This window comes from Bidens hawaiensis, unplaced genomic scaffold (genome assembly GCF_021521415.1).
Source record: "Bidens hawaiensis isolate Kalapana, Puna unplaced genomic scaffold, B.hawaiensis_p1.1 tig00028110_1, whole genome shotgun sequence".
Taxonomy (NCBI): Eukaryota; Viridiplantae; Streptophyta; class Magnoliopsida; order Asterales; family Asteraceae; genus Bidens; species Bidens hawaiensis.
In genome coordinates this window covers 135,268-160,118 of record NW_027494578.1, presented here as the reverse complement: position 1 = coordinate 160,118, position 24,851 = coordinate 135,268, and the positions used below count along the sequence as shown (strand labels likewise).

The 24,851-nt window shown below is 35.8% G+C and overlaps 2 protein-coding genes across 2 annotated transcripts; one reads left to right on the top strand and one right to left on the bottom strand.

The window, feature by feature from the left end:
• The first annotated feature begins 8,558 nt into the window (after positions 1-8,558).
• LOC143576413 (uncharacterized) lies at positions 8,559-18,460 on the top strand. The gene is made up of 7 exons (XM_077060507.1): positions 8,559-9,176; positions 9,264-9,341; positions 9,428-9,662; positions 9,767-9,854; positions 9,925-10,399; positions 11,063-11,425; positions 18,433-18,460. The coding sequence occupies exons 2-6, from the start codon at positions 9,279-9,281 to the stop codon at positions 11,270-11,272; spliced, it is 1,071 nt and encodes a 356-aa protein (XP_076916622.1). The 5' UTR covers positions 8,559-9,176; positions 9,264-9,278; the 3' UTR covers positions 11,273-11,425; positions 18,433-18,460.
• Positions 18,461-20,180: 1,720 nt separating this feature from the next.
• LOC143576412 (zinc finger CCCH domain-containing protein 40-like) lies at positions 20,181-23,544 on the bottom strand. Its single transcript, XM_077060506.1, has 4 exons — positions 23,421-23,544; positions 23,025-23,294; positions 21,512-21,735; positions 20,181-20,983 (listed from the first exon to the last, which is right to left on the bottom strand). Exons 1-4 carry the CDS (start codon positions 23,523-23,525, stop codon positions 20,212-20,214), a joined length of 1,371 nt encoding a protein of 456 aa, XP_076916621.1. The 5' UTR covers positions 23,526-23,544; the 3' UTR covers positions 20,181-20,211.
• Between the last annotated feature and the right edge of the window lie 1,307 nt (positions 23,545-24,851).

The following is a 24,851-nucleotide window of genomic DNA, read 5'->3' as shown; positions in this document are numbered from 1 at the left end:
GGTTATAGAGGTGATCTTTTGAGTAGATATATGAGAACCTTGCAATCTTCATGTGTATTCTTTTTGTTTATATGCATGCAAATGTATGTATTAATTCTACTTTCTATGTCTTCTTATGATATAATGAAACCAAAACTTTTTAACTAAAAGTCAAAATATAAAAACAACAACAACAACCATACCCGGTATAAATCCCACCAATAGCAAAGCTGTTAGCAGGGTCTGGGAAGGGTGGGATGTAGGCAAACCGTACCTCCATCCCAAAGGATAGAGAGGTTACTTCCAGAGAGACCCTCGGCTCGAAAACCATATGCATGGGATCAATAATAATAGTGATATTGGTATGAATACTAAAATATATGTTATAGTAATAATAGTGATATTAGTAATGAAGAGATCAATAATAGTGATATTATAATGAATTGATCAATACTAAATATGTGTTACGATAATAATAGTTGTATCAGTAATGAATACTAAATATGTATCAAAATATAAAGTTTTTTATATTTGTTTTAATAATCTATCAACGCTAATTTTAGATAAGAAAATTGTAACATTAAATAGACTAAATACATAGAATATTATACATGTCAGATGGTAAACACGTTCTAGTTCTACCTTGTTGTATATGCATGCAAATGTATGTATTTGTACTTTCTAGCTTTCAACTAAAAGTCAATGTATAAAGTTTCCTATATTTGTTTTAATTACTCTATCAACCTAATTAAGTACTTTCTACTCAATGTATAAAGTTTCCTATATTTGTTTTAATTCCTATACATGCCAGATGGTCAACACGTTCCAGTTCTACCTTGTTGATACTCTCATTGAAAGTCAACAAAAGGGTTTGATCGTTTTTTCTTTATCCATAATCAACTACGTGACTGGTTGTTATCGTGTGATTGATGTTATACTCATCAACATTTGTCTAGAAGAATATGGTGCATATTATATAAATAATATATTGTGTTTTATGTGCTAAATATTGTCATTGTTCTGTTAATGAACAAGTTTCCTTATGTCAGGCAATACTACATAATAATTTATAACTAGTATCGAGGGCCTGTGCGTTGCGCCGGGTCCGTAATCCTATATGTAGAATCGACGTATTAGAACCCGTGCGTTGTGACTGACCGTTAAGTCGTACAAAAAGAAAACTTAAAAATGTTGAAACATGTTGCGTCTACTTCTAGGTATTAAAATTAGCGTGTTATGGCGTGCCGTTAAATCATACAAAGAGATGTAAAAAGACGTTAGAACGCGCACTTGTCTTAACTTAGACGTTGTAGCATGCGTTATTATTTTTGTCATAACTATTTTTCTATTTTTTTTTACAGCAATCAAGACTTTAAATGTATAAAGTATAAAATCTTCATTTTTTTTTAGAAAAGTTTGAAGCATAGAGTGTGGATTTATAAATGTGTGATTGACAACTCTAAGAGCTAATTATATGATGTATGAAAAGGTGCTTTTCAAAGAAATAAATTAATGTGCATGTATGACAAGTAAAGCAGGGAAAAAAGAGATGAAAACTTGCTTCAAATTGTTGTGCCGGCTGCATAAAAATACCAAACACAGATCCACACTAAATTGTCCTCACATTTAAAATCCTCTATTTAATATTATTTATAATTATAACTTGTTAAACCCAAATTCAAGATGTTTGTTATGTCAATTAGGGGTGAGCACTTAGTACCAAGTATCAGTACGTAATGAAAGATTCGGTACAGTATTAGGTAACTACTTTTTCCATACTTTGATATCTATATTTTCGGCATCAATACTGGCATAGATGAGTATTTGGTAATGAGTACCGGTATCGTATCGATAAATTCGGTATTCGGTACCCCATTTTTTTAGAAATCCAGTATTGTTATTTTCCTGTACTAATACTAGTTCGGTATTGATATACGGTACTAATCTCATCCCTATTAACAACTTTACAAAAATAATGGATAACAGTCTGCGAAGTTGTATAATACAAAGTGTATGTTCAAAGGTCTTAATTGTTAGGAAAATTCTTAATTTCTTTTATATCACAAGAAGTTGCAATAATATGTACAACATAAAAAAGGAATCAAACTAAAACAAATAATCTTTTGGTTAGGCCATTCACATTGAATGAATATGGTTTTATTGAAGTATATTTCACAACTTTTTAGGTTTATTTTTAAGGGTATAACAATCAGAATAGTAGTAGTATTATTGGAAATGAATTGACTCGTAAGAGGATAACACTACAATTTTCTTTTTGTTAATTAAATTTCCATATCGAATAAACAAGATTTTAGCATGGGTTTGATAACCGAAGAAGAGAGCTCAGTAAGTTCGTATGGCGTGCCAAATCTAAAAAGGTCACATGCACTCAATTTATGCTTAAACATTTTCTGTTTACCGGTATCTTGTGCGTTTCCGGGATTCCAAGGGATTAAGGAATAAAATTCAACTATTACAAAATATCACATAGTCCGGCAGTAGTCCTATGACTTTTCCTATGTGAAATCAGGAGTTTGAGACTCACTTGAAGCAATTTTATCGGGTTGAGCTTGGTTTCCCAGTTGCAGAATTAATACTGTAACACCTCGCCCGCGCTAGGGCTGACGTGTCACTTTTCCAGTAGGTCGGAACTCAAAGCATTGATTTTCATTATTGATAAAACATTAAATTGTTTACAATAATTACAAAAGATCGAAATTCTAAACTTTTTTTTAATTATTCACTCATGAAATATCCTTAAATCTTTAATATTTTCCCTTGAGCTATCGATCAACCTCTCCTCGGGGTAGCCCTGTTACCTGACGTACATATAAACGAAATATGCACGCTTGAGTAAAATTACTCAGCGGGACAACAAGCATAAAATAATGCAATGACTTAAATAATAGCTACCGATCAATATACATACACATTTTGTTGGCGACATTCAGAGCGTCAAATAGTTAAGAGCATCAAATAATAGTTCCGTGCGTCACATTCATAGCGTCAGATAACACATTCAGAGGCGCGCCACCTTTCGATGTGTCACAATCAGAGCATCAGCGAGTAACATTTCGGTGTATCGCAATCAGTGTGATACAATATCACAAATTTGATCACATAAGCATAAAATAACGAGTTCAATGACCCGACTACAAAGTAATGGAGAATGAAATTCGTACACATAAGTTGTTAAGAGGTCCAAACCTGAATTGACGAATATCAAAATGGAAACGAATGCTTGAGCGATAAGTAAACGATTTGAAAACCTATAATTATTTCCGACTTAAATTCCTTTCCAATTTAAGAATATAATTCAAAACGCCTATGGTCAAAACGATACTTTTATAACTTATAATTTAAGAAAAATATGATTTTTAATATAAAGACAATGTCAATACCCATAACTACATATATATATTCAAAAATGCTAGGTTTAAACCACTGATTAATTGTGCTTTGCAAAACTCATGTATTTAAGTAAAGAAAACATAAAGCATAACTTGTAAGAAAGGACGTAGTGACACAACTTGAGGCGCCAAGCATGTGACATGGCTGCCAATTTGTCAGCTAAAACCATTACGAGACCTTCAAATATGGAGTTATGGAATTTGCCCGCTAATCCTTTAACGGGCTCTACTTGGGCTAAAATATTTGTTACCTACCAAATAAATGCACATGTAGTTGACTAATTGTAATATTTATTATTATTTATCAAATGAAATGGACACTGTTTTGTTGTTATTAATATTACTATTATTATTGTTAATATGTTTTGATATTATTATTATTATTATTTGTTATTGAACTAAAGGTTGATCAATCATCTAAATGATCGAAAATATCATCGAGCAACAACGAAGCAAACTCTGCTCGTACCCAAATAAATTTAAATGACAACGCCGACAAGTTTGATATTGATTTCCTCGAAGAAGAACTGGCTCGCTTGATTGGTATAAATAAAACAAAAGCTAGGCCGCGATCCTCATAATCTACATTGGCTACAATGAATCACGAGATAATAGCTCAAGTAGGAAGCTTGGATTTTAAAATCGACTGTTTCCTCAGCTTTTAAGAGGAACAACAAATTGAAATCGATTTTGCATTTATTAAAAAAGACTTCTCATTTACCACCCGAAGATTGCGCTATAGTCGAGCGAAGGAAGACTGAAATCGCTATCATATATCATGCAAACGAGTATTCGTTTTTTATATAAATAATGTTCTTGTATCTTCTTTTTATTTCAGATATTTTGTCTTATTTCTTATTTCAAGTATTTTTTTTTCCGATGTCATTGTAATTTTATATTATTAAAATGTTATACATGTTGTGTGGTTTTATTATCTAGGTTATTATGTTTATTGAAGAATAAAATATTAAGCTAATAAAAAGTGATTCAGTAATAATTGTATGTTGTGAAAACCACTATAGATGATTAAAATTGACTTTAATGAATTCATTTTTACCTATGTGACGCCTAAGTATCATTTTAATTAAACAATTAGTTAAAACCACTATACATAGTCTAAGTTTAGAAAAATGTAGGTCACGAAAATTAATTGGTTTCATAAAAACTTATGATGAATAAGTTATATTATCAAACATTATTTGTGTATAGATGTTGGTTTAAGAAAATGATAATCATATAATATATTAATTAAAATGCTAAAGTGGTGACTAAGGTGGTGTTTGTTTTTTCACAAAAGATCTTCCTGATCTCTTTTGTCTGCAGCGCGCAGACCACGCGCAGACATTGCCCTCTGCAGATTGTTTGTTTTTTCGAAGACGTTTCATTAAAAAACGTCTGCGCGCCCTCTTCTTGGTGCAGACTTGGACCATAATCTTCCAACCTCTTCTAAACTCATTATTTCCATCATATATCAATTAAGTTATTAAGTTTTTGTTAATTGAATTCTTGTTAATTGATTTGTTCAATTGAGTTGTTAATTGATTAGTTTTTTTTTTGTTCAATTATAATTTTGCATAATTATTCAAGTATTATTAGTTTCTAGTTGAAAAAAGTTTGTAGAAAGTTAAGGATTATAAAAAGTTTATAGAAAGTTTTTAGTTGAAAAAGGTTTGTAGAAAGTTTAGGTTTATGTCATCGGCTTATGAGTTGTTTTAAGCTCGAGTTTTGGCTCGTTTCATTCATTATGTATGAACTATCTACTTTCGAAAACAATTGAATAAACTTTTGGAGGAAAAAACATTCACTTGGAAAATTGTTAATGTAAGTTTTATAATTTGCAAATTCAGAGGTATAAAATTTGGATTTATATATTTTTAATTGTTGCTGGATAATTTGTGTTTTTGGTATAGAGCTTATGTTGAAAATTTTAGCAGTCTGCAGACGTTAAAAAACAAACAGTATTCTTCTTGTAGAGTGTAGAGGTTTGATCCACCTCTTCTGCTACAGATGTCTATAAATGTGGTCCGCAGACTGCAGACATTTTACCTCCGAAAAAACAAACAGCACCTAAATATAATTACTATGAGAAAAATTTACAAAAAACTATTTTAAAACCCACTGTTTAAATCAATAACATTAAAACAGATCGCAACGCTGCATTAAATAGTCGCATAACTTTATTAAATATATTAATAGTCGAACCAAACAATTAGAAAATCAAAAAAAAAAAAAAGAAAACTTGCAACATATATGATCTTCAATCTTAGTAGAACCCTACAACCCGACAAAGTTTCATGTTCAAAATTTGTTCTCCATTGCTACAATTTGTAACTGAAAACACACAGCTTTTATTCAATCAATCACAACGAGTACATTGGTTGGATTATTACCTTGAGTTGTGAAAGAACCGGTACTTGATCGCAGTTTCGGCGGAGGTGGGGGTAGGTTTAACACAATAACAGAGAGCAATATAGAGTGAGGGAAAAGAGCAGTGGCAAGGTGCGTTTCAGAAACAGGCAGAACCGTTATTATATATGCGTAATAACGCGTTTCACAAGTTTGGAAAATCCCGTGATTTGGTTGATGATTTGAATTCGAAAAGGAAAGATTTACAGTGTTTAATAGCGAAATTCTGTCGCGTGATTCTCGACTTAAGCGTACAGACATATGGCAAGTTTTAATGCTTTTATTGGTAATAAATTTTTGGGTTGAAGGAATCACCCGAATATCCGTGACTATGGGTAAACAAGAAAGATGGAGTCTTTATTTTAAAAGTTTCGCCTTACGCCCATAAAGTTATGGGAAAATTCTCAAAATAACCCTATTTTAAAAAATATTCTAATTTTGTCCCCCAAACTTAATAATTCAAAAAATGTCCAATTCTAACTCATCTTTAACTATGAGTTAGAAATCTAACATGTCTTTAACGACATGTTAGTATAACACGCCGTCAAAGACGTGTTAGATTCATAACGCATGATCAAAGATGAGTTAGGCCTCCAAACACATGATCAACGACGTGTTAGCATCAAACGTATAGTAAAAGACATGTTAGCCCATTTTTTGTTTGTTTTTTTAATATTATATTATTATAATTAATTTTACTTATATTTGGTTTTTCATTTATAACTGCTAATATAAAAATTTTTATTATTTTGAATATACCGACGAGACATGCTTATTTTTATCAACAGGCCGACATAAACTTACTCCAACTCGAGCCGTGTCAAATCAATATCGAAATGTTCAATAAAAATTTGACCCCCATGGTTTTAAATAAAATTTTTGTCAATATGTAAATAAAAATGCGTATGTCTTCTCAGTATATTCGAAATAATATAAAAATTTTTATATTAGAAGTTATAAAAGAAAAAAACAAATATAAGTAAAATTAGGTATAATAATATAATATTAAAAAAAACAAGCAAACAAACAAAAGGCTAACATGCCTTTGACTATACGTTTGATTCTAACACGTCGTTGACCATGTGTTTGGAGGCCTAACACATCTTTGACCATACATTAGGAAATCTAAAACATCTTTAACGACATGTTATACTAACACGTCGTTAAAGACATGTTACATTTCCTAATGCATAGTCAAAGATGAGTTAGAAGAGGACATTTTTAAAATTATTAAAGTTTAAGTGATAAAATTGAAATCTATTTCTAAAATAAGACCACTTTAGGAATTTTCCCTAAAGTTATAAGCATATTCATTTAAATCCTAAACTTCTAAATATTAAAATAAACCACTTATAGATTTCTAATTAATTTAACAATTAACATTTGCAAAATTTTGAATGATGAATTAATAACACGTTCAAAACATTAAATTATTAGGGTTTTGAAAAATCGGGATTCTTCTCCCGAATCCAACTATCTGAATCTTAATAGCAATCTGATTTATTTATTTACAATATTACCAACGTCCTTGCACTTTTAGACTATAACCTGGAGGTGCACAATTCAGGGTATTTAAATGCCTGGTTCCTGGTACGGGACCGGGTTCGCGCCCGATTATTGTCTTGAGAAATCATACCCGGTGTCATCGTTTCGGGTAGGGTATTGAACCGGGCAATCTATACTCAAGCATTTCAATACCCTATTTATGGGTATCTTTCAGATATAGATAAGATATATTTAAAGAGTTGCATATTTTGAGATATTTTTCTGATAATTTTGAGTTAATAGGTTTGGATCCGGTTCAGGATTTAGGCTTTGGCACTGAAAAATGCATATACCCCGGTCTATAAAGCCCACCTCAGGTTATATAGCTCGGCCCGTTCTTTTTAATTGTAAGCCCCATCCGAACTAATCCCCATCCCTACAGGCTATAGTCAAAAGAAAAGAAAGCCCCGTTTGTTTCATCTGCGTTGCGTTCAATTCAAATTGACAAATTGAAAATCAGTTGAGTTGAAAGAAAACCGGAATTCGGCGTTAAACATATAATAATAATAATAATAATAATAATAATAATAATAATAATAATAATAATAGTGAATCTGTGACACTTCATCTTCAGGTTATATTAATTTCCCTCCAATTTACTAGGGTTTCTTTATTTCACCTTATTTTGTGTCTCAATTCTCGATCTTGATTGTTTAATCCAACTTTAGTACTTGTTGTTATTATTATTATTCAATATGAAAGCACTAGATTCAGATTATCAGGTTTAGTATTCTAGAGAGCTGCCCAACCCGCTTGATGCTGCTCGGAACTCACACACATTCAAGGAAAATAGAAATTTTCGGCAATTTTATACGGATATAAAAGCTGATAAAATTGCGAAACAAAACTGGATCAATAGGCCCAATTGAATGAGTAGAGTCCATGGATGAACTGAATATAGACATGTAGATTTCTAATGCCTAATCCTAACTCAATCATCTATTTCTGTTTCGAATAAATTGAAGCAAATTAGCTATTAAATAATGTCTTTAGTTTACTAGAGGCAGCCGATCATTTAACATGTTTACAGTGATGGTACCATATGTTGTAATCGCCTCAACTCTTAAAATTTGTAAAATTACCTTTTTTGTCTTTCTTTCTCATATGCGTTATAATACAGTTTAGATATAGACACACTCATATGCACATAAGTTTAGTTGCTTTGTTAACGTTGTTTCATTCTTTTTCTTGTCTTTAAACAAATTAGAGGTTTTAAACATGAAGAGAAAGCATGGAAAGAAACAAACAACCGAAAAGGCCTCAAAGGCGGCGGGACTAACGGAACCCGATCCAAACGTTGATAACTTAAGCATGGAAGACACATCAGGTCCCAGTGATAATGAAAAAGATGAAAAGCATTCGAAACCTGATATTGCAACCCCGTCAACCGGAACCGATCAGCCCGAAAAACCTCTGTCTGTCAGTGTAGCTGCAGTAACTGATAAACCAGTAGGAAGATTGGTGTATAATCGAGTCAAAGTCAGAATCAAACAGTCTAAAGCGTTAGAACCTCAGGTGACTTCTTCGGATGCACATACACCCAGTGATACGGATAAAGGTAGCCAGCAGATTGGTCTTGAAAAAAAAGTGGTTAGTGAGTAGGTAGAAGATAGTGCGAACTCGGTTCCTGAAATCAACGTAGTCGGTCCCGCCACTCAACCAAAAAAACCCGGGAGCATAAAGATAAAAACTTCCAAGGGTTTTACTTCAGGTTTGAGTCCTTGTAGTAATACTGTAGTACCTCAGGTGGAGAAAACACATCAGAAAGAACCCGAGTCGGTTTCTCGGGATTCTGTTTCTGTTTATAACAAGCAAGAGCTTAATGCTTCCCTAGAGGTACCTTAAATATCACATCTTTTTTTTATCTATGATTTATTTATTTCTCAAGATTCATCGTGTTATTATTGTTATTATCTGTTTTAGGTTATCAAGAAGGTTATGAAAATGGACGCATCAGAGCCTTTTAATGTTCCAGTGAACCCTGTTGCTCTTGGAATACCTGTAAGTTTGACCTCTTTTTATATAGAATTTGAACTGTATATAATGATATTTATGGATTTATATTTGTCTTTATTTTTATGGGACAGGATTATTTTGATGTGATCAAAACACCTATGGATTTTGGGACCATTTATAGCAACCTTGAAAGCGGTATCAAGTATATGAACTCAGAGGATGTGTACAAGGATGTACAATTTATATGGGAGAATTGCTACAAGTATAATAATAAAGGTGATTACATTCTTGAACTCATGAAACGAGTTAAAAAGAATTTTTCAAAGTATTGGTCTGCTGCAGGGCTGTATAATGAACCACAGCTAGGTAACAGTCTGAGTATCCATTTCTATGAAAACGGGTCAGTCATAAAGGGTTGGATTGACCTGCAAACATTTTTTTAACTAGTTTGATGCATATACTTGTTGCAGGAGACATGAAGGATGGAAACGTATCCAGTCAAGGAAAGTCAACTAACAAGGGTGGGCATTTAAAAAACAAGTCACGGAAGCGTCAAGGGTATTAATTTTTGCTTTATTAAAGTTGTTAAAAATAATTATTAATATTGCATTTTCTATATTTTTGGTAGAGTGAAGCGCCACAAGGATGATTGTTTATGTGCGATATGCATCATGATGAGGCGAAGGCAAGAGCGCGAGCAAACTATGAATCCTGGTGATGATCAAGAAATGAGTGACGGGTTGGTCAAGCAGGCCATACATGAGGTAACTTCAACGGTTGGAAGTCCTACCGGTGATGACACGTCATCAAGTACTGACAATTCACAGAATCAAGATGCGGATGTTGAAATGGAAGATAAAGAAGAGAAGTTAAAGGCGGAAAAGGAGACGCATAGCACCTTGGAAAGTAAACAACGAGAAGAAAACGAGAACGAGAAGATAACATTGGATGGAAATAAAGAAAATGAGCAAGATGCTATATCGGAGAAACACGAAGATGTACAGATGAAGGAAGCAGGTGATGCCAAGGATGATTCAAATAATGAAGAGAAAACTAAACAGCAGGAGGTCGAAAGTGCACCTGTTGATCATCAGAAACATAAGGTAATTATGCTGTTTTTGTTTCATTTTTATAGTATATTACACTTTGCAGGTTATGTTCTTTAACTTCAATAATTGCAAAAACGTCTTTATTTGAATGTTGTAACACATTACGTTCTTTCCATTAACTGAGGCTAGATTTTCTGTTATCTTTTTTTAAAATTGTAGTTTGAGCCCTACAACTGAAGGACAGGCTTTGTAATTTTCAGAAAAAGAAAACAGGAAAAGAAAAGAATTCTGAAAGTTACAAAATATGTCGTTTATTTGTAGGGGTAAAATTGTTGTTTAAAAAAGTGTTAACAAAAAATGTAGATATTTTATTTAAAATGTTGTAATACATAATGTTTTTTCCACTAGCAGAAGTTAAGATTTTCTGTTAAAACTTTTATAAATGACAGTTTTGCGCCTACTACTATAGGACAAGTATTTATAATTTTCAGAAAACGAAAAGAATTCTGAAAGTTACAAATTATGTCTTTTAGTTGTAGGGTTAAACTGTCATTTAAAAAAAAAGTTAATAGAAAATCTAACAACTATTACTGGAAAGGATGTAATATGTTTCAAAAAAGGATGTTTTTTGTAATTATTGAAGTTAAAGGACACAACCTCCAAACTGACCTAAAGTTTCTATGGATAACACGATTATTATTATTATTATGAACGCAGGAGGTACTAGACGTCCGTGAGAAAGCCAAATTGTATGAGAAGTTGCACAAACGTTATGATAACGCGATAGTTTTAGAATTATTCGCGTCTTTGTTCCCTGAGAATAATAAGTCTGTATGGACCAGACCACATTCATTGGTTCACCGTGCTCGTGATTCTTCCCACAATAGCTCCATTGGTGCTGCAATTGCATCATTTATGAAGAAATAAGAACTTGTTAACAAGAAGTAACATTAGGTTGGGTTCATGGGATTATTGAGTTTGTGTTGATCTTTCATGTTTGATATGGAAGCTGAGAATCTTGTTTGCTTTTTAAGTTGTGGAACTCTTAAAACTCAATTAATGTGTTTGTAATAGGGTGTAGTTTGTAATCTATATTACATATAAAACACATTGAATAAACAAAATGGTAATTTACCATTTTAGGGGAGACACCGTTAACATTTATTATGGTTCACCACCGGCGACTCAAGGCTAACGTTTCAGGCTTGCAATCAATGGCCACGTCTGCCTTACCTTCAATTGCAATATTTATGGTGCAATCAATCCCAACAAAAACTGTTGCTCTCTCTCCCCCTATCGATTGAACATTTGAAACGCATCAATCATTGAAGCCCTATTATAATTCAGACGATTGCATCAAATCAATCTCTAATAAATTGAAAGGCAATATGAAGATGTAGTTACTGACATCGATTAAAGCCGGTCATTGCTGCTCTGTTATCATTCTCTCATCTGTTTCAAGGTAATCAATCCCATTTGTTATCCCTGAAATTCGATTAGGGCAACGTAATTTCTGTGTTGTCTCATCGTTAGAGTAAACCTTGGTAATTGTATATTGTATTTGAATGTCTATGTACAAGATGAATATAGGGATATATAAAGGGATTACAACTGAAACCTACAGACCATCCATATCCCTTGACTCTACATATTCAGATCCCTTATGACTAAACATATTCTGTCTAATATTCCCCCGCAAGCTAAGGCCGGGAAGCGACCTGTAGCTTGGACCGTAATAGAAGAAATCTTTGTGAAGGCAGCGGCTTTGTGAATACATCAGCGATCTGATCATGTGTAGAAATAAACTGAACTGAGAGTTTCCCTTGTGCTACCTTTTCTCGAACAAAATGGAAATCAACTTCCACATGTTTGGTACGTGCATGAAAAACAGGATTCGCCGATAAGTAAGTAGCACCCAAATTATCACACCACAAAGTGGGGGCCGAGGCAATAGGAACACACAATTCCCGCAAGAGGGTTTCAAGCCAAGTGAGCTCAGCAACCGTATCTGCTAGGGCTTTATATTCGGATTCTGTTGATGACCGAGAGACAGTCTTTTGTTTTCTAGCAGACCAGGACACTAGATTGAATCAAGATATATTGCAAATCCCCCAGTGGATCGACGGTCATCTGGACAACCTGCCCAATCAACATCAGAAAAGGCGCTGAGGGAGTTAAAAGTAGCATCCATGTAAGCATGCAAGCGAGAACCAGACTTGTGTTGTAACAGAAGACCATAGTCGGCTGTGCCCTGAAGGTAACGAAGGATTCGTTTAACTGCAGACCAGTGGTTATCAGTAGGCAAGTGAATAAACTGGCAGACTTTGTTGACTGCAAATGTGATATCCGGGCGTGAAAGAGTCACATATTGAAGTGCCCCAACTATCTGCCGGTATTTAACCGGATTATCAAATGGTGGACTATCACCAAGAGCCAAGTTAGCGGTGGTTGTGATGGGAGAGGGCACATGTTTGGCATTAGATAGGCCCGTTCGATCGAGGAGTTCCATAATGTATTTCTTTTGGGAAAGAAGCATGTCGGCACCTTTGGGGCTGATTTCAATACCAAAAAAATAGGAAAGAGGGCCCACATCTTGAACAGCAAAAGACTTGCTAAGGCTGTGCACAACATTATTAATGGCTGTAGTGTTGTTACCTGTTAGAATAATGTCATCAACATACACCAGCATATATAAGAGGGTGCCTCGTGCCGAGTAAATAAAAAGAGATGGGTCAGTTTTGGACCCTTTAAAACCGAGGGCATGTAAAGCCGTGGAGAGGCGATGAAACCAAGCTCTCGGGGCCTGTTTGAGCCCGTACAAAGATTTATGAAGTAGGCATACATGATCTGGTTTGTGTGGATCAACAAAACCAGGTGGTTGCTGCAAGTAAACCTTTTCTTTGAGATCATCATGAAGAAACGCATTTTGCACATCTAACTGTCGGAGTGGCCATCGTCTGGTAACAGCGAGTGAAAGAACAACACGTATAGTTGTGGATTTCACAACTGGACTAAAGGTCTCGTGATAATCAATACTCGGTTGTTGGTGAAACTCCTTGGCAACAAGACGTGCTTTGTAGTGCTTAATGGCTCCAGTTTGGTCACGTTTTAATTTGTACACCCATTTGCAAGCAACTATATTAACATTCTGACCCCGAGGAACTAAGGTCCAGGTGCCATTCCTGATTAGGACTGAGTACTCTTCAGCCATAGCATGACGCCATTTAGGATCTTTGTTAGCAATGGTAAATGAGGTGGGTTCGGTAACAGAACCAATAGTGGTATAGGTGTGAAAGGAATGAGCATTATATTTGGTGGTTTGTTTAGGGTTAGACCGAAGGTTTTTAGGACGAACACGAGGTTGAGAGGGCTGGTCAGAAGAGCAAACGGGAGCAGCAGGCTGCTGGTCGGAAGAGGAGACAGGGGCTGCTGGTTTGGGACGCCTGCTGTATGTGCGAAACGGCGGAGATTGGGCTGTAAGAGATGGGTTTGCAGCTTCTGGTTGTATTTGGGCTTGAGGAGAGGGTGGTGGTGTGGAAGGGGCTGAAGTAGATTGGGTTGTTGGTGTGAGGAGGAGTTGTTTGGGCTGGAATGAATTGATTTGTAGGTATTGCAGCTAATGGAGAAAAATCAGTTGGGTAGGACGAAACATAGGGAGATTGAGTTGGTGTAGTTGGAGGGTCGGTGTGGGTGTGGGAAGTATGGAAAGGAAAGTTTGATTCGTTAAAACGAACGTGGCGAGCGACGTAGATGCGATCAGAAGTAGGATCAAAGCATCTATAGCCATGATGAGAGGTGCTATACCCAAGAAACACACAAGATGTGGAGCGGAAATTCATTTTGTGTTTGTTGTAAGGACGAAGATGAGGGTAACATTGACACCCAAAAACCCGAAGGAAAGAGAAATCAGGTTTATGATTGAACACTTGTTCAAAAGGAGAGGTGTTTGAGTTTGTACGGGATGGCATTCGATTAATTAAGTAAACAGCGGTGTCGAAAGCGTAATGCCAAAAACGTTGTGGAACATTTGATTGGGCAAGTAAGGTTAAACCGGTTTCAACCACATGTCGATGACGACGCTCTACAAAACCGTTTTGTTCACTCGTATGTGGACAAGATAATCGATGGATGATACCGAGACAGGAGAAAAACTGTGAAAGATTCCGAAATTCTCCTCCCCAATCGGTTTGAACGGATTTTAACTTAGTGTGGAATTGCCGTTCAACCATCGCTAGAAACATTTAAAGGTGGCATACACATCAGATTTAAGTTTTAACGGGAAAATCCACATAAACCGGGAAAAATGATCAGCACACAATAAAAAATAACGATGCCCATCAGAAGAGGTAACGGGAGCAGGTCCCCACACATCACAAAAAACTAAATCCAAAATACCATTGCTTTTATAAGTAGATGGTGACAGATGAAGTTTGGAAGATTTTCCAACTGGACATGAATTACAAAAAGAAACAGAACTCTTATTAGAAAGCGGTAAACAGTACTTAGAAAGCATAAATTGTAAAAGTTCTTTATGTGGATGACCAAGTCTTTGTTTCCATGTGGTGGAGGAAGCACGTGTGGTTGAAAAGGCAACTTTGTGAACATGCTCAACCCTAGGAAGACAAAAGGAGTATAGCCCACCATTACTTGGACCCGTGAGGAGGGTGGTGCGTGTAAATATGCCATTCACAGCAAAAAAAGTAGAGTGAAATTCAAAAAAACACATTATTATCATGGCAGAATTTTTGAACCGAAAGAAGTTTTTGTTTAATTTCGGTAACATGAAGAATATTTGTGAGAGAAAAAGTTTTGGTTGGTGAGTAAAAACGAGAGGAACCAATATGTAGAATGGGTAACCCCTTACCATTGCCAACATGAAGATTGTCTTCGCCATGATACGGTTGTGCACCATCAAAGTCGGAGAGATCTGGTGCAACATGATTAGTGGAACCCATGTCAGGAAGCCAAGAGGATGATGCTTGTGAGCGGTAATCAGCAAAGTTGGCTGAAGGTTGTCTTCCCCTTAGTGTGGCAGGGTCACGGTTGGGGCATAGTGAAGGAACATGAGCAATACCACACCTGGTACATGTACCATAAACGGTGTTTTGGTTTGAAGCCCAAGAGAACTGGCTACGATTTCCTCCTCCCTGGTTACGGTTGGTGTTGTAATTACCCCTACCACGACGATTATATTGACCACGACCCCTATTTCCACCAGACCGATTAGAGTAAAAGGCTTGTGGGGATGGTGAAACCTGCTGAGTTGCGGGTTGTAGTGTAAGGCCAAGCTGACCAACTAGTTGTAGTTGTTGAAGTGCTGGTTGAGAGCGAGAGACACTAGTAGTGGAGGAGGCAGCAGATTCATGGCTGTTTGTAACAGCAGTGAACGCCTGAGCAGGAGAGATATCAGGTAGGGATTTCTTGACCATGTGATCATGGTCAGATAAAAGACCATGAAGTTCGGTAAATGCAGTTGGAAATTGACGAGTCAGAATAGTTGTTTTGAAACTGTTGTATTCTTCTCGAAGTCTTGATATCACAAGCAGGACAAGATCCTTTTCTTTCACAGGTTCTCCAATATTGGCCAAAGCATCTGCATATCCCTGGGCTCGGGTGAGATAGGCTGAGGAAGTTTCATCACCTTGCATCTGGATCTTAAGCAGTTGTGTTTTAAGAGTAAATTCTCTTGAGGAAGTATGAGGCGCATACGCACATTCAAGAGAGAGCCAAAGATCTCGTGAAGTACGTCCCTGAACATGCTGGAAGGATGCCTCAGAGATGGTAGATATGATCAGCATCCGAACATGGGCATCATTGGCAGTCCATGTCGAGAAATTAGGGTTTGGATTGGAAGTTGGTTCATCTTTGTCTTTTCCAGAACTAGTGGCAGAACCTATATTTTCTGGTGGACACGGTATGGTTCCGTCCACATAACCAAACAGATTATTGGTAACCAAAAAGGGTTGGATCATGGTCTTCCAATAGCCATAGTTTGTTGGTGATAAGGTGAAACCAAACTTATGAGAATTATGGGCTGTTTTCTCAGTTGTGGTAAATGCAGCAAGGAGAGCCATTGTTTGGCTGTGTCAGAAAACAAGAGAGCCGGACTGTTGTGTCGGCGGGGTGGCGGCAGAGAGACTAGGCTCTGATACCAAGTAAAACTTGGTAATTGTATATTGTATTTGAATGTCTATGTACAAGATGAATATAGGGATATATAAAGGGATTACAACTGAAACCTACAAACCATCCATATCCCTTGACTCTACATATTCAGATCCCTTATGACTAAACATATTCTGTCTAATAGTCAGAGTCGCAAATTAGTATTTCCATGTAAATTGTATTTATTGTTATTGCGACTTCAATATGCATTTAATCGATCTTTATTTATTTATTTTCGCTATTTTGAGGCGCTTGTGAGCTGATTCATTTCGAGATACAGATGACCAAGACTATTGGTCAAGTTGCTGCAAATACAATTCATCAAAATGACATTAGAAAGGTAATTGGATGAGTTATAGATACCTGGTGTTGCTTTGATTTTAATCTCCAACTAAATCAAGTTTAATTTTATATGTTATTTTTGTTCTCTAAAAGGATTACCTAAAATTTTTTAAGTTGAAAAGAGGCATGCTATTTGTTCTCAAAACTTATAAGAATATACTACATGAATTAGAAAAAAGTTTACTACTATAAAACTGACAGAAGGGTTCATTATAAGTTGGTTGGGTTGTGTCACGCGTTAAAAATAGGTGTGAGTCATGACAGGCTGATTTACGACACACAAACTTTGGTTTGGGTAATCTCACGGGTCAACAACAGGTTCTGTTTTTACTTTATAAACTTTATACAGTTGCAACTCAACCCAAGGCCGTTACTGCATGTTCTAATATGCAGGTTTATTTTACACTTTTGCCTTGCATATATTTATTGCAGTTGAGGTGTTTGGATAGTCATGCTCATTTTGAATGATATCACTCAATTTGTGACTAACATGTCTAACTCTTAAGTTTAAAATGAACACTTTTTTTATTTTGTTTTATATACCTATAGCTTTTGAAAGATGTTCAAATGATAGTTTTTGTTGCCACTATGAGATCAAACTTGAATATATAATATGCAGGCACAAAATTATACAAATTGGTAAATTAGACAAGTTTGTAGATATGGTGAGATATAGCGACAGGATGTAGCTGCAGCTCAAAATAAGTATGTACTCATGGTACTCTATGATCATGAACTAATGATCATTATTTGTCGCTTTTATGCAGGATCTTGAAAATGCCCACACCATTTGCCATATATAAGTCCACCTTTCTAGAGTTGGAGAATTGTACCAAAAAATATTTCCAATAATCCTTGTTAGTGTAAAGATCATTATTATATTTCTTAATATTCAACTCAAATATGAATGTGGAACAGGGCTGTTGACATATGCAAACCTTTTATCACCAACAAAAGAAAAAGGTGAATAGTTAGCAATGAAATAACAGTTACCAGGATTACTCGACTGATTTGGATGGTGCATGTGCGATGCTGTTTACACTAACTTCACTACAGATGGAGATGAGAATGGCCTCAAAAGGTAATCAGTTACTTTTTTCCCCTCAAGACCACTTAATTATATGATTTGTTGACATTCAATCCGTTTGACCTGTTTTTGGTTAAGCCTTTTATTTTTGTTTCTTTTATTGCCGGTTTACCCTAGTAAAGATGGAACATAATGTGAATCAACCCATTCAACTATAAAATGATAGATATCAACCCATTTGTAGGCTGACATCTGCCAACAACGGGGTCAAAACAGCGTATGCAAATTGCAAATTTAGTTATTTACTTGTAGTAGTAGTTTTAATTTACATTACTTTTAATCAAGTGAGTCGCAATTGTTTGTTTTCGTGGCTGCAGGAACAAGAGGAAACTTGAAGATGAAATTTTCCGCTTGCAATTTATGTTCATTTTTAAGTTATGAGGATTATCAGATTAGTAGCTTGGAATTTGAAACGGGTTACAATTTTGTTCATGTTTACCGTTGCTATATTTCATACCCGTTGCGAAGCGCGGGCTCTTTTACTAGTTTGTAGTAAAAGGGATTATGATTTTAGGTGTTTGATAGATTTAAACTTATGAGGATTAAATTTAATCATCCATTTCTTCATGAGCTAGAAGCATAGAAACACATGGGATGGGCAGTTCTGTCACGTCCCGCCCTGTTAGGTACCGGTAGAAAAAAAGTTGAGAAAAATCGTGGTTTTCGTCAACATGGCATGCCAAATTACTATCCAGGAGAAAAAAGTTGAGTAAATAGTGGTTTTCGTCCACGTGGTATGTCAAAATAAGTTAATTTAGTTTAAAAGTTTAATTCTTGCTATATCAGTTCGATCTTTAATTATTGTTTCAATTAAAACAATGCCATCTAACTCTTCACTTTTTCTTTTTTTTTTTTTTGGTTAATTTTTTGTGAAATGATGGCGGTACTGGAAATGCACGGAGAAAATGAAGTGTTGGAGGCAAAATTGACTATTATTTTAAGAAAAGATGACCCAAATAACCATATTGAACACCCAAATACCCAAAATAGTCATCACCTTCACAAAATCTCCAAAATAGCCATCCAACCCAATGGATGAGTGTTCTTTATCAGCCACCAACGTTTTTCTCATATGACGAAACTCTTCATCTCCTATCTCTCAAACCCTAAACTTCCATAACTAATCTCCATCTCCATCTTTCTTATTTTCTACAAAAATCAAGCAAATCAATAGTGTAAATCGTTTTTTTTTCGAGGAGAATACATTCATATTGTTTTTTTCCCCATGAATCGCATATGTTGTTGAGAAATCTGTCATCTTCTAATTTCGTCGGATCCATTATATCTTCCATCGGATCCGACGGTTTGGATGACTATTTTGGGGATCGGGGTGGGCAATATGGGCTATTTGGGCCATTTTCCCTTATTTTTAATATGTCTTTGTTTATTTAGTTTATAAATATATCATTACTTTTACTAACATGGACATTATGATCATTTCACAAAATTTAACAGAATAAATAAATTGAGTTAGGTGACATTACTTAATCTTAACTTAAGCGACAATAAAAGACTAACTGATATAGGAAGATCTAAACTAAGCACACTTTATGCTTAATTAATTGATATTATTTCAATTTAAATTTCCAAGTTAAGCAAAAAGTAAATAAATCCAACTCTTTATATTTGCTATGAGATGGTTGTAAACAAGAGTGTTCATGTTGTCTTAAATATCTTATATAGACATTCGATTGTGCGTACAATCCTTTTCAGTTTAAGGTATTTGAAAAATATACAATCTCTTGCTATGTTAAGCCAATAATGTTTTGGTCAATAGCACTCCGATGTCGCACATAAAATTGCACTTTGTTAAGGCTGACCACTGACAGATCTAGAAGAAAAGTTGAAATCTCATCCAATTAGTTGAGATGGAAACTTAACACTAATGAACAAATGCTAAAGAAATGCAAGTTACCACTCGTAAGTAAATTGCTGCTATGGCCATAAAGACATATCAAAAGCATCTTGATTTTAAATTTCTCCCTTACAATCTTGATAAATATTTTGTTATAGAGATTATTAGAGATCATAACTAGAATTAGCTTAAGAGTAAAGAGGCCGATTTCACCTTCATAATTCATCACAAGTGAGAATAAAAACCAAATGAAAAATGTAACAAGAAAACATAATCAAAGATAGAAGTAATCGATGCGTTAAAAGCAAAATGAACCAAGGTTTCCTACTCTCACATCAACCGTTTTACCAATAAAACAAAACAACTTTTTTTTTCTACGATGGCAACAAAACAACCCGAGGGTGGCCGTTCTTGCCGCTAAGCTTGCTCATCGGTGGGTCCAGTTGGAGCCTGCTCATTGGTGGGTTCGGTTGGAGCCACTGTGGAGGGGTATTGTTCATATGATTGTGCAGAAGACGGTTGCATGTACCCATAAGAAGGTGGTGGTGTGTAATAATACTGTTGGTAATATTGATCACCACCACCTTGAGGTGGCGGCGGGTAGGCAGCATACGGCACACCCGAACCACCACCTTCGTGGTTTGTGACTGCCGCCCCCATCCTCTGAGGATCCATAGACGGATAGTACATCCTCTCATGCTGAGATGGCGGTGGCGGAATATTAAAATACTGCATGTGTGGCGGCGGTTGCTGATCCTGACTACTCGAGGTACCCGGTGGCGGTGGAGCCACCATCTGATACTGCTGGTGCGATATAACCGCCCGAGGCAATAAACCACCATGAGCAACTGACGAACCTGTTTCACCCTCGGGTTTAGCCGCTTGTGGTCGGCCCCACATCAGTTTCAACCTAAGACCTTTAACCACAAGCTTGTTTGATAATTCTGCAGCCGCCTTCTCAGCCCCTTCTCGGGTCGTGTAAGTGACAAACGCACACGCCTTTTGAGCCACCATCTTAATCGACTCGATCTCACCATGTGAGTAAAACTCGTCTCTAAGATCCTGCTCTGAAATTCTCGCATCGAGCCCACCGACATACAATGTTCTGATACTTTCATCATCGGGTGGTTCTAAAGCAGGCATATCACCAGCTTTGTTTAACAATTTCAATGCAACTGGATCATTGATTCTGCAATCACAATAATAATATTTGATTATAGTCATAAATATAGATAACATACTTAATGTGTCAAAAGCAGGGGGTGCAAACTATCCAATCCCGAGCCTCGCATAAAGTCCGTTTAATTATCGAGCCCAAGCTTAAGCCTTGTATGGGAAAATCTTAGGTTCATTAAGCCTTAACAAGCCCAGTGTATTTTCAGATATAACTCTTTTCGACTTCTATGTATTAGATTAGAACTCGAGCCAAGCATTGGCTTGTTTAAGGTGCTGCACACAAGCTCGAGCTGAGCTTAGGCTCGTTTTAAGGTTCTTCTCAACAGATAAAAATAATTATAAAAAAATGTATGTAAACTAGTAAAGAAATCATAAACGAGCTTTGTTTGCGCTTGAAAATAGGACTCACGAGCAGAGCTCAAACTTTAAAAATAGAGCTCATAACAAGCCGAGCTCGAGCTCTCAAGTCAAAACGAGCCAGGCATGCGCCTAATTAAGCTTGAGCTCGGCTCGTTTACACCCCTAGTCAAAAATTACATACCCGTAGTATCGATCTTTGATATTCTGCTGGGATAGCTCTCCAGTGACGGGCATTTCATGACGGTACGGGCATTCAGCGCCACGTGTACATTCACCTCTGATATAAAAACTGCAAATATGTGCCCGGTTTCTCTGGTAATACGGTGTGGTTCTTTGAAGCTTCAAAAGCGTATCATTTGGGCGAACCTTACCGTATGAAGACTCATAATCTAGACCGGCCCTTGCCTGTGGGAATAAACAAATTAATTATGATTTCAGGATACTGTAAAAAACATTAACTTCACAAAATCTTGTAAAGTTACAATTTATAATCAGTGATATTAAGAATTATAGGTGGCAAGAAACAGATTTAGGTTGAAACGGGTCACTTAATAGAATGGGCTTTATTAGGTTGACCTGCAAAGTGCAAATACTTTCTATTCTTTTTCGAAAACTAGTAGACATGCAAATTATGTTTAGTTGAACAATATTATTACATCCGCAATAAAAATCTTTGTACAAATTGACATAAGTAGATTTTGGGTCACTCTCAATCCACTCAACCCACTCCACTTTTAACTGTAAAAAGCTTTTAGTATTCTAAATAAAAGAAAACCCATCCTAACTCCCCTTGCCTGCAATCTGGACTCTGGTAACTGATAGGTTATAATTTTAAGTCCCAACTCCTTAAGTTCATTTCTCACACTTCAGATCTATCTGTTTTGAAAATAATTTGTTCTGAATTCTAGTATGTGTTTGCAAGTTAGTCTTAGGTTTTTTTGCTTAATGTTCTTCAAATCTTTGTCTTAAATTTGCATTCTGAATTAAAAAATTCAAAACCTAAATGCTACCAGCTACTCTTATAAAAGTTTCGTTTGACACTTCAATTTTGTATCTTAGTAGCAAACTTCTCAAATTGCTCCTTAACATTATTTTAGTACTAAAAGTTCGAATCACCTGTAGGCGTTGGTTTGCTTCAAGAATATTAAGAATGCTTATTGTTTTCTCAGACAAGATCAAGCTTTTTTAAGATTAAACTTAACTGGCTAATTGGTTTTCACCCTTCAGCTAATGTTATGTTTATTACTTACAGCTTTGCTACTATTTCTCTACCTTTTGTCTTTGGAGTGAATTAGTTAATAAATGTGTATTATTTTTTTGACTCAGTTGAAACTGTTTAACTTGGTTTTTAACCAAAACCAAATCGAATTCTTATCCAGCTCGGTTAAACTTATTCGGTTCAGTTTGGTTGACCGAATCAAATTCAAAACAAAATGAACCGAACCAGTTAGCCTAAAATAAACCAAACCGATGAACAACCCTACATGAAGCCTGTGCTAGAAGAAATCAGTCGCTTACGTGTGCCAACCCCTTAAAAGGTTAAGTAAATTTAAACTAGACATAAATAAAAGATTTTATAGTCTAAATTCGAGAATCAGATTCATGTCTATTGACTCTATCCTAAATCACACGGCATACTCAAATTGAACTTAGAACAAATAAAGCCTTGCTATACATAGTGTAAATTGTCATACCCTGCGATCATGTTCCTCTGCAAAGTATTCCCGGTTGACATCACTCTTGGGAATGGAATCATTGGAGTTGATACTGAGTGCAGTATCACGAACCTGAACGGGTAAACCATATTCCAGATCCAGAACACAGACTTGACAGACATTTTTCAACTTGCTGCAAGTTTGGCAAATCTCAGTTTTCTTGTATCTTGCATCACGGCCAGGCCTCCACATAAACACTGTAAACGGCCTGGTGCAGATCTTGCACTCTGCACCATAGTTCTCTTTTGTCTGCATAAAGTTATTACAAAAATCAAACATAAACATTGCATTACAAGATAAATAAAGTAATGAAAGATTAGTTTAGGCCCCGAACATGCTCGCGCTCGTTTATTAAAGAGACGAAAGGGTTGATACCATTCGGATGTAAGGATTGTCGCCTAGGCAAGATTCACAAATGATAGGGAAATCAGAGCGTTCCCAACCATCAGCCTCAAGGTCTCTTAATACTCTATGTGCCATGACTGATTAATTCTGCAAAATCAGATTAATTATCACGATTTGGGGTAAAACCCACGTAACCCTAATTTATAGATCAAAAGCTAGAGTAAATACATAAAAGACAAATTTATTACCTGCTTCTCTGTCGAATCAATAATAAACCAAGGCAAACTTGTGGACGACGAAGGACTTGTAGTACCTTCTCGATTTCAAGACCAAACTCACCGACTCTAGCTTTAGGTATATACCGGTGTTAATCGGCTCAAACCTGAACCGGGCCTGGAAAACAAGAATACCTACAGGTTTTCAAATACCTGAAATTACCTAAAAAGTAACTGAAAATTACTTGAAAAGTACCTCGAAAAAGGGCAGCCACTTAAAAAACTCAATCAATACCCGAAAGTAGGTATTCAAATATCCGGCTCTATACCCGACCTGAACCTGGGTACACAGAGTATGGTTTTTAGAGGCAGTACCCGGACCCGAACCTGACCCAGGTATGGTCAATATCCGATTTTCCAACATCTAGTCATACCCGAAACCGAGTATTAGAAAACTTGGTTTGTGCACCTCTAGTGTCAACCCGATCGGGTTTCGAGTTAACCGGGTTTAAAAAAAACTAAACCTCGCTATCTGACCTGATTAGGTTTGATTCGTCGGGTTCAGGTTAGTTAGGTTGGTTGCTTTATATTTTGAGGTTAATTTAAATAGATACAATAAGATGTCCAAAATGAGTATTTAGATACATAATGTACAAACATGAAAGCAAGCATAAAAAATACTCATAGATATTCATTAATTAACTTGTATATGCAACTTTCTGCTAGTCGGAAGAACTATTATCATACATAGCGACACACAGACTTCCTTTCAAGCACAACTCTTTTACCACACCAATGTCATTTATTTTTCTTTTACCACACCATTAGTTGTGTTGAAAGTGACTACACCGCATATCATAATACAAAACAATGAATAATATTCAAGAAATCAAGTCTGTTTATATTTTGGTGATATGTATGATTATAATTATTGGATTTGTATTGTAGATGGACTTGCGTATTATATATATATTTAAAATGCATACTTGGTATGTGGGAGGAATTACACTGTAGCTAAATGTACAATTCACTATGCCTTATGTATAATTAAATGAAGCACAACTTCCAGACTGTTCTCTACCCATTTCTTTAACAACTAAACTATGCACCATCCACGTTTTCACTTTCTATCACATCAATTTCACCCACGTCTACAATCAGAGAGTAAAGAAACCCTCACCGTCTCTCCTCTGCTCGCCAGCTTCCGTCTACGTCGGTCATATTTTCGGCTTTGACGATTATAGTG

What these genes read in the sequence shown, in the direction of transcription:
- LOC143576413 (XM_077060507.1), top strand. Translation starts at nt 9,279, where the DNA reads ATGAAAATGGACGCATCAGAGCCTTTTAATGTTCCAGTGAACCCTGTT. An exon ending in CTGTTGCTCTTGGAATACCT is followed by an intron (nt 9,342 to 9,427) that starts GTAAGTTTGACC and finishes TTTATGGGACAG; the next exon opens with GATTATTTTGATGTGATCAA. An exon ending in GTATAATGAACCACAGCTAG is followed by an intron (nt 9,663 to 9,766) that starts GTAACAGTCTGA and finishes TACTTGTTGCAG; the next exon opens with GAGACATGAAGGATGGAAAC.
- LOC143576412 (XM_077060506.1), bottom strand. Translation starts at nt 23,525, where the DNA reads ATGGCACATAGAGTATTAAGAGACCTTGAGGCTGATGGTTGGGAACGC. An exon ending in CAGAGGAACATGATCGCAGG is followed by an intron (nt 21,736 to 23,024) that starts GTATGACAATTT and finishes TTATTCCCACAG; the next exon opens with GCAAGGGCCGGTCTAGATTA. An exon ending in ATCAAAGATCGATACTACGG is followed by an intron (nt 20,984 to 21,511) that starts GTATGTAATTTT and finishes TTGTGATTGCAG; the next exon opens with AATCAATGATCCAGTTGCAT.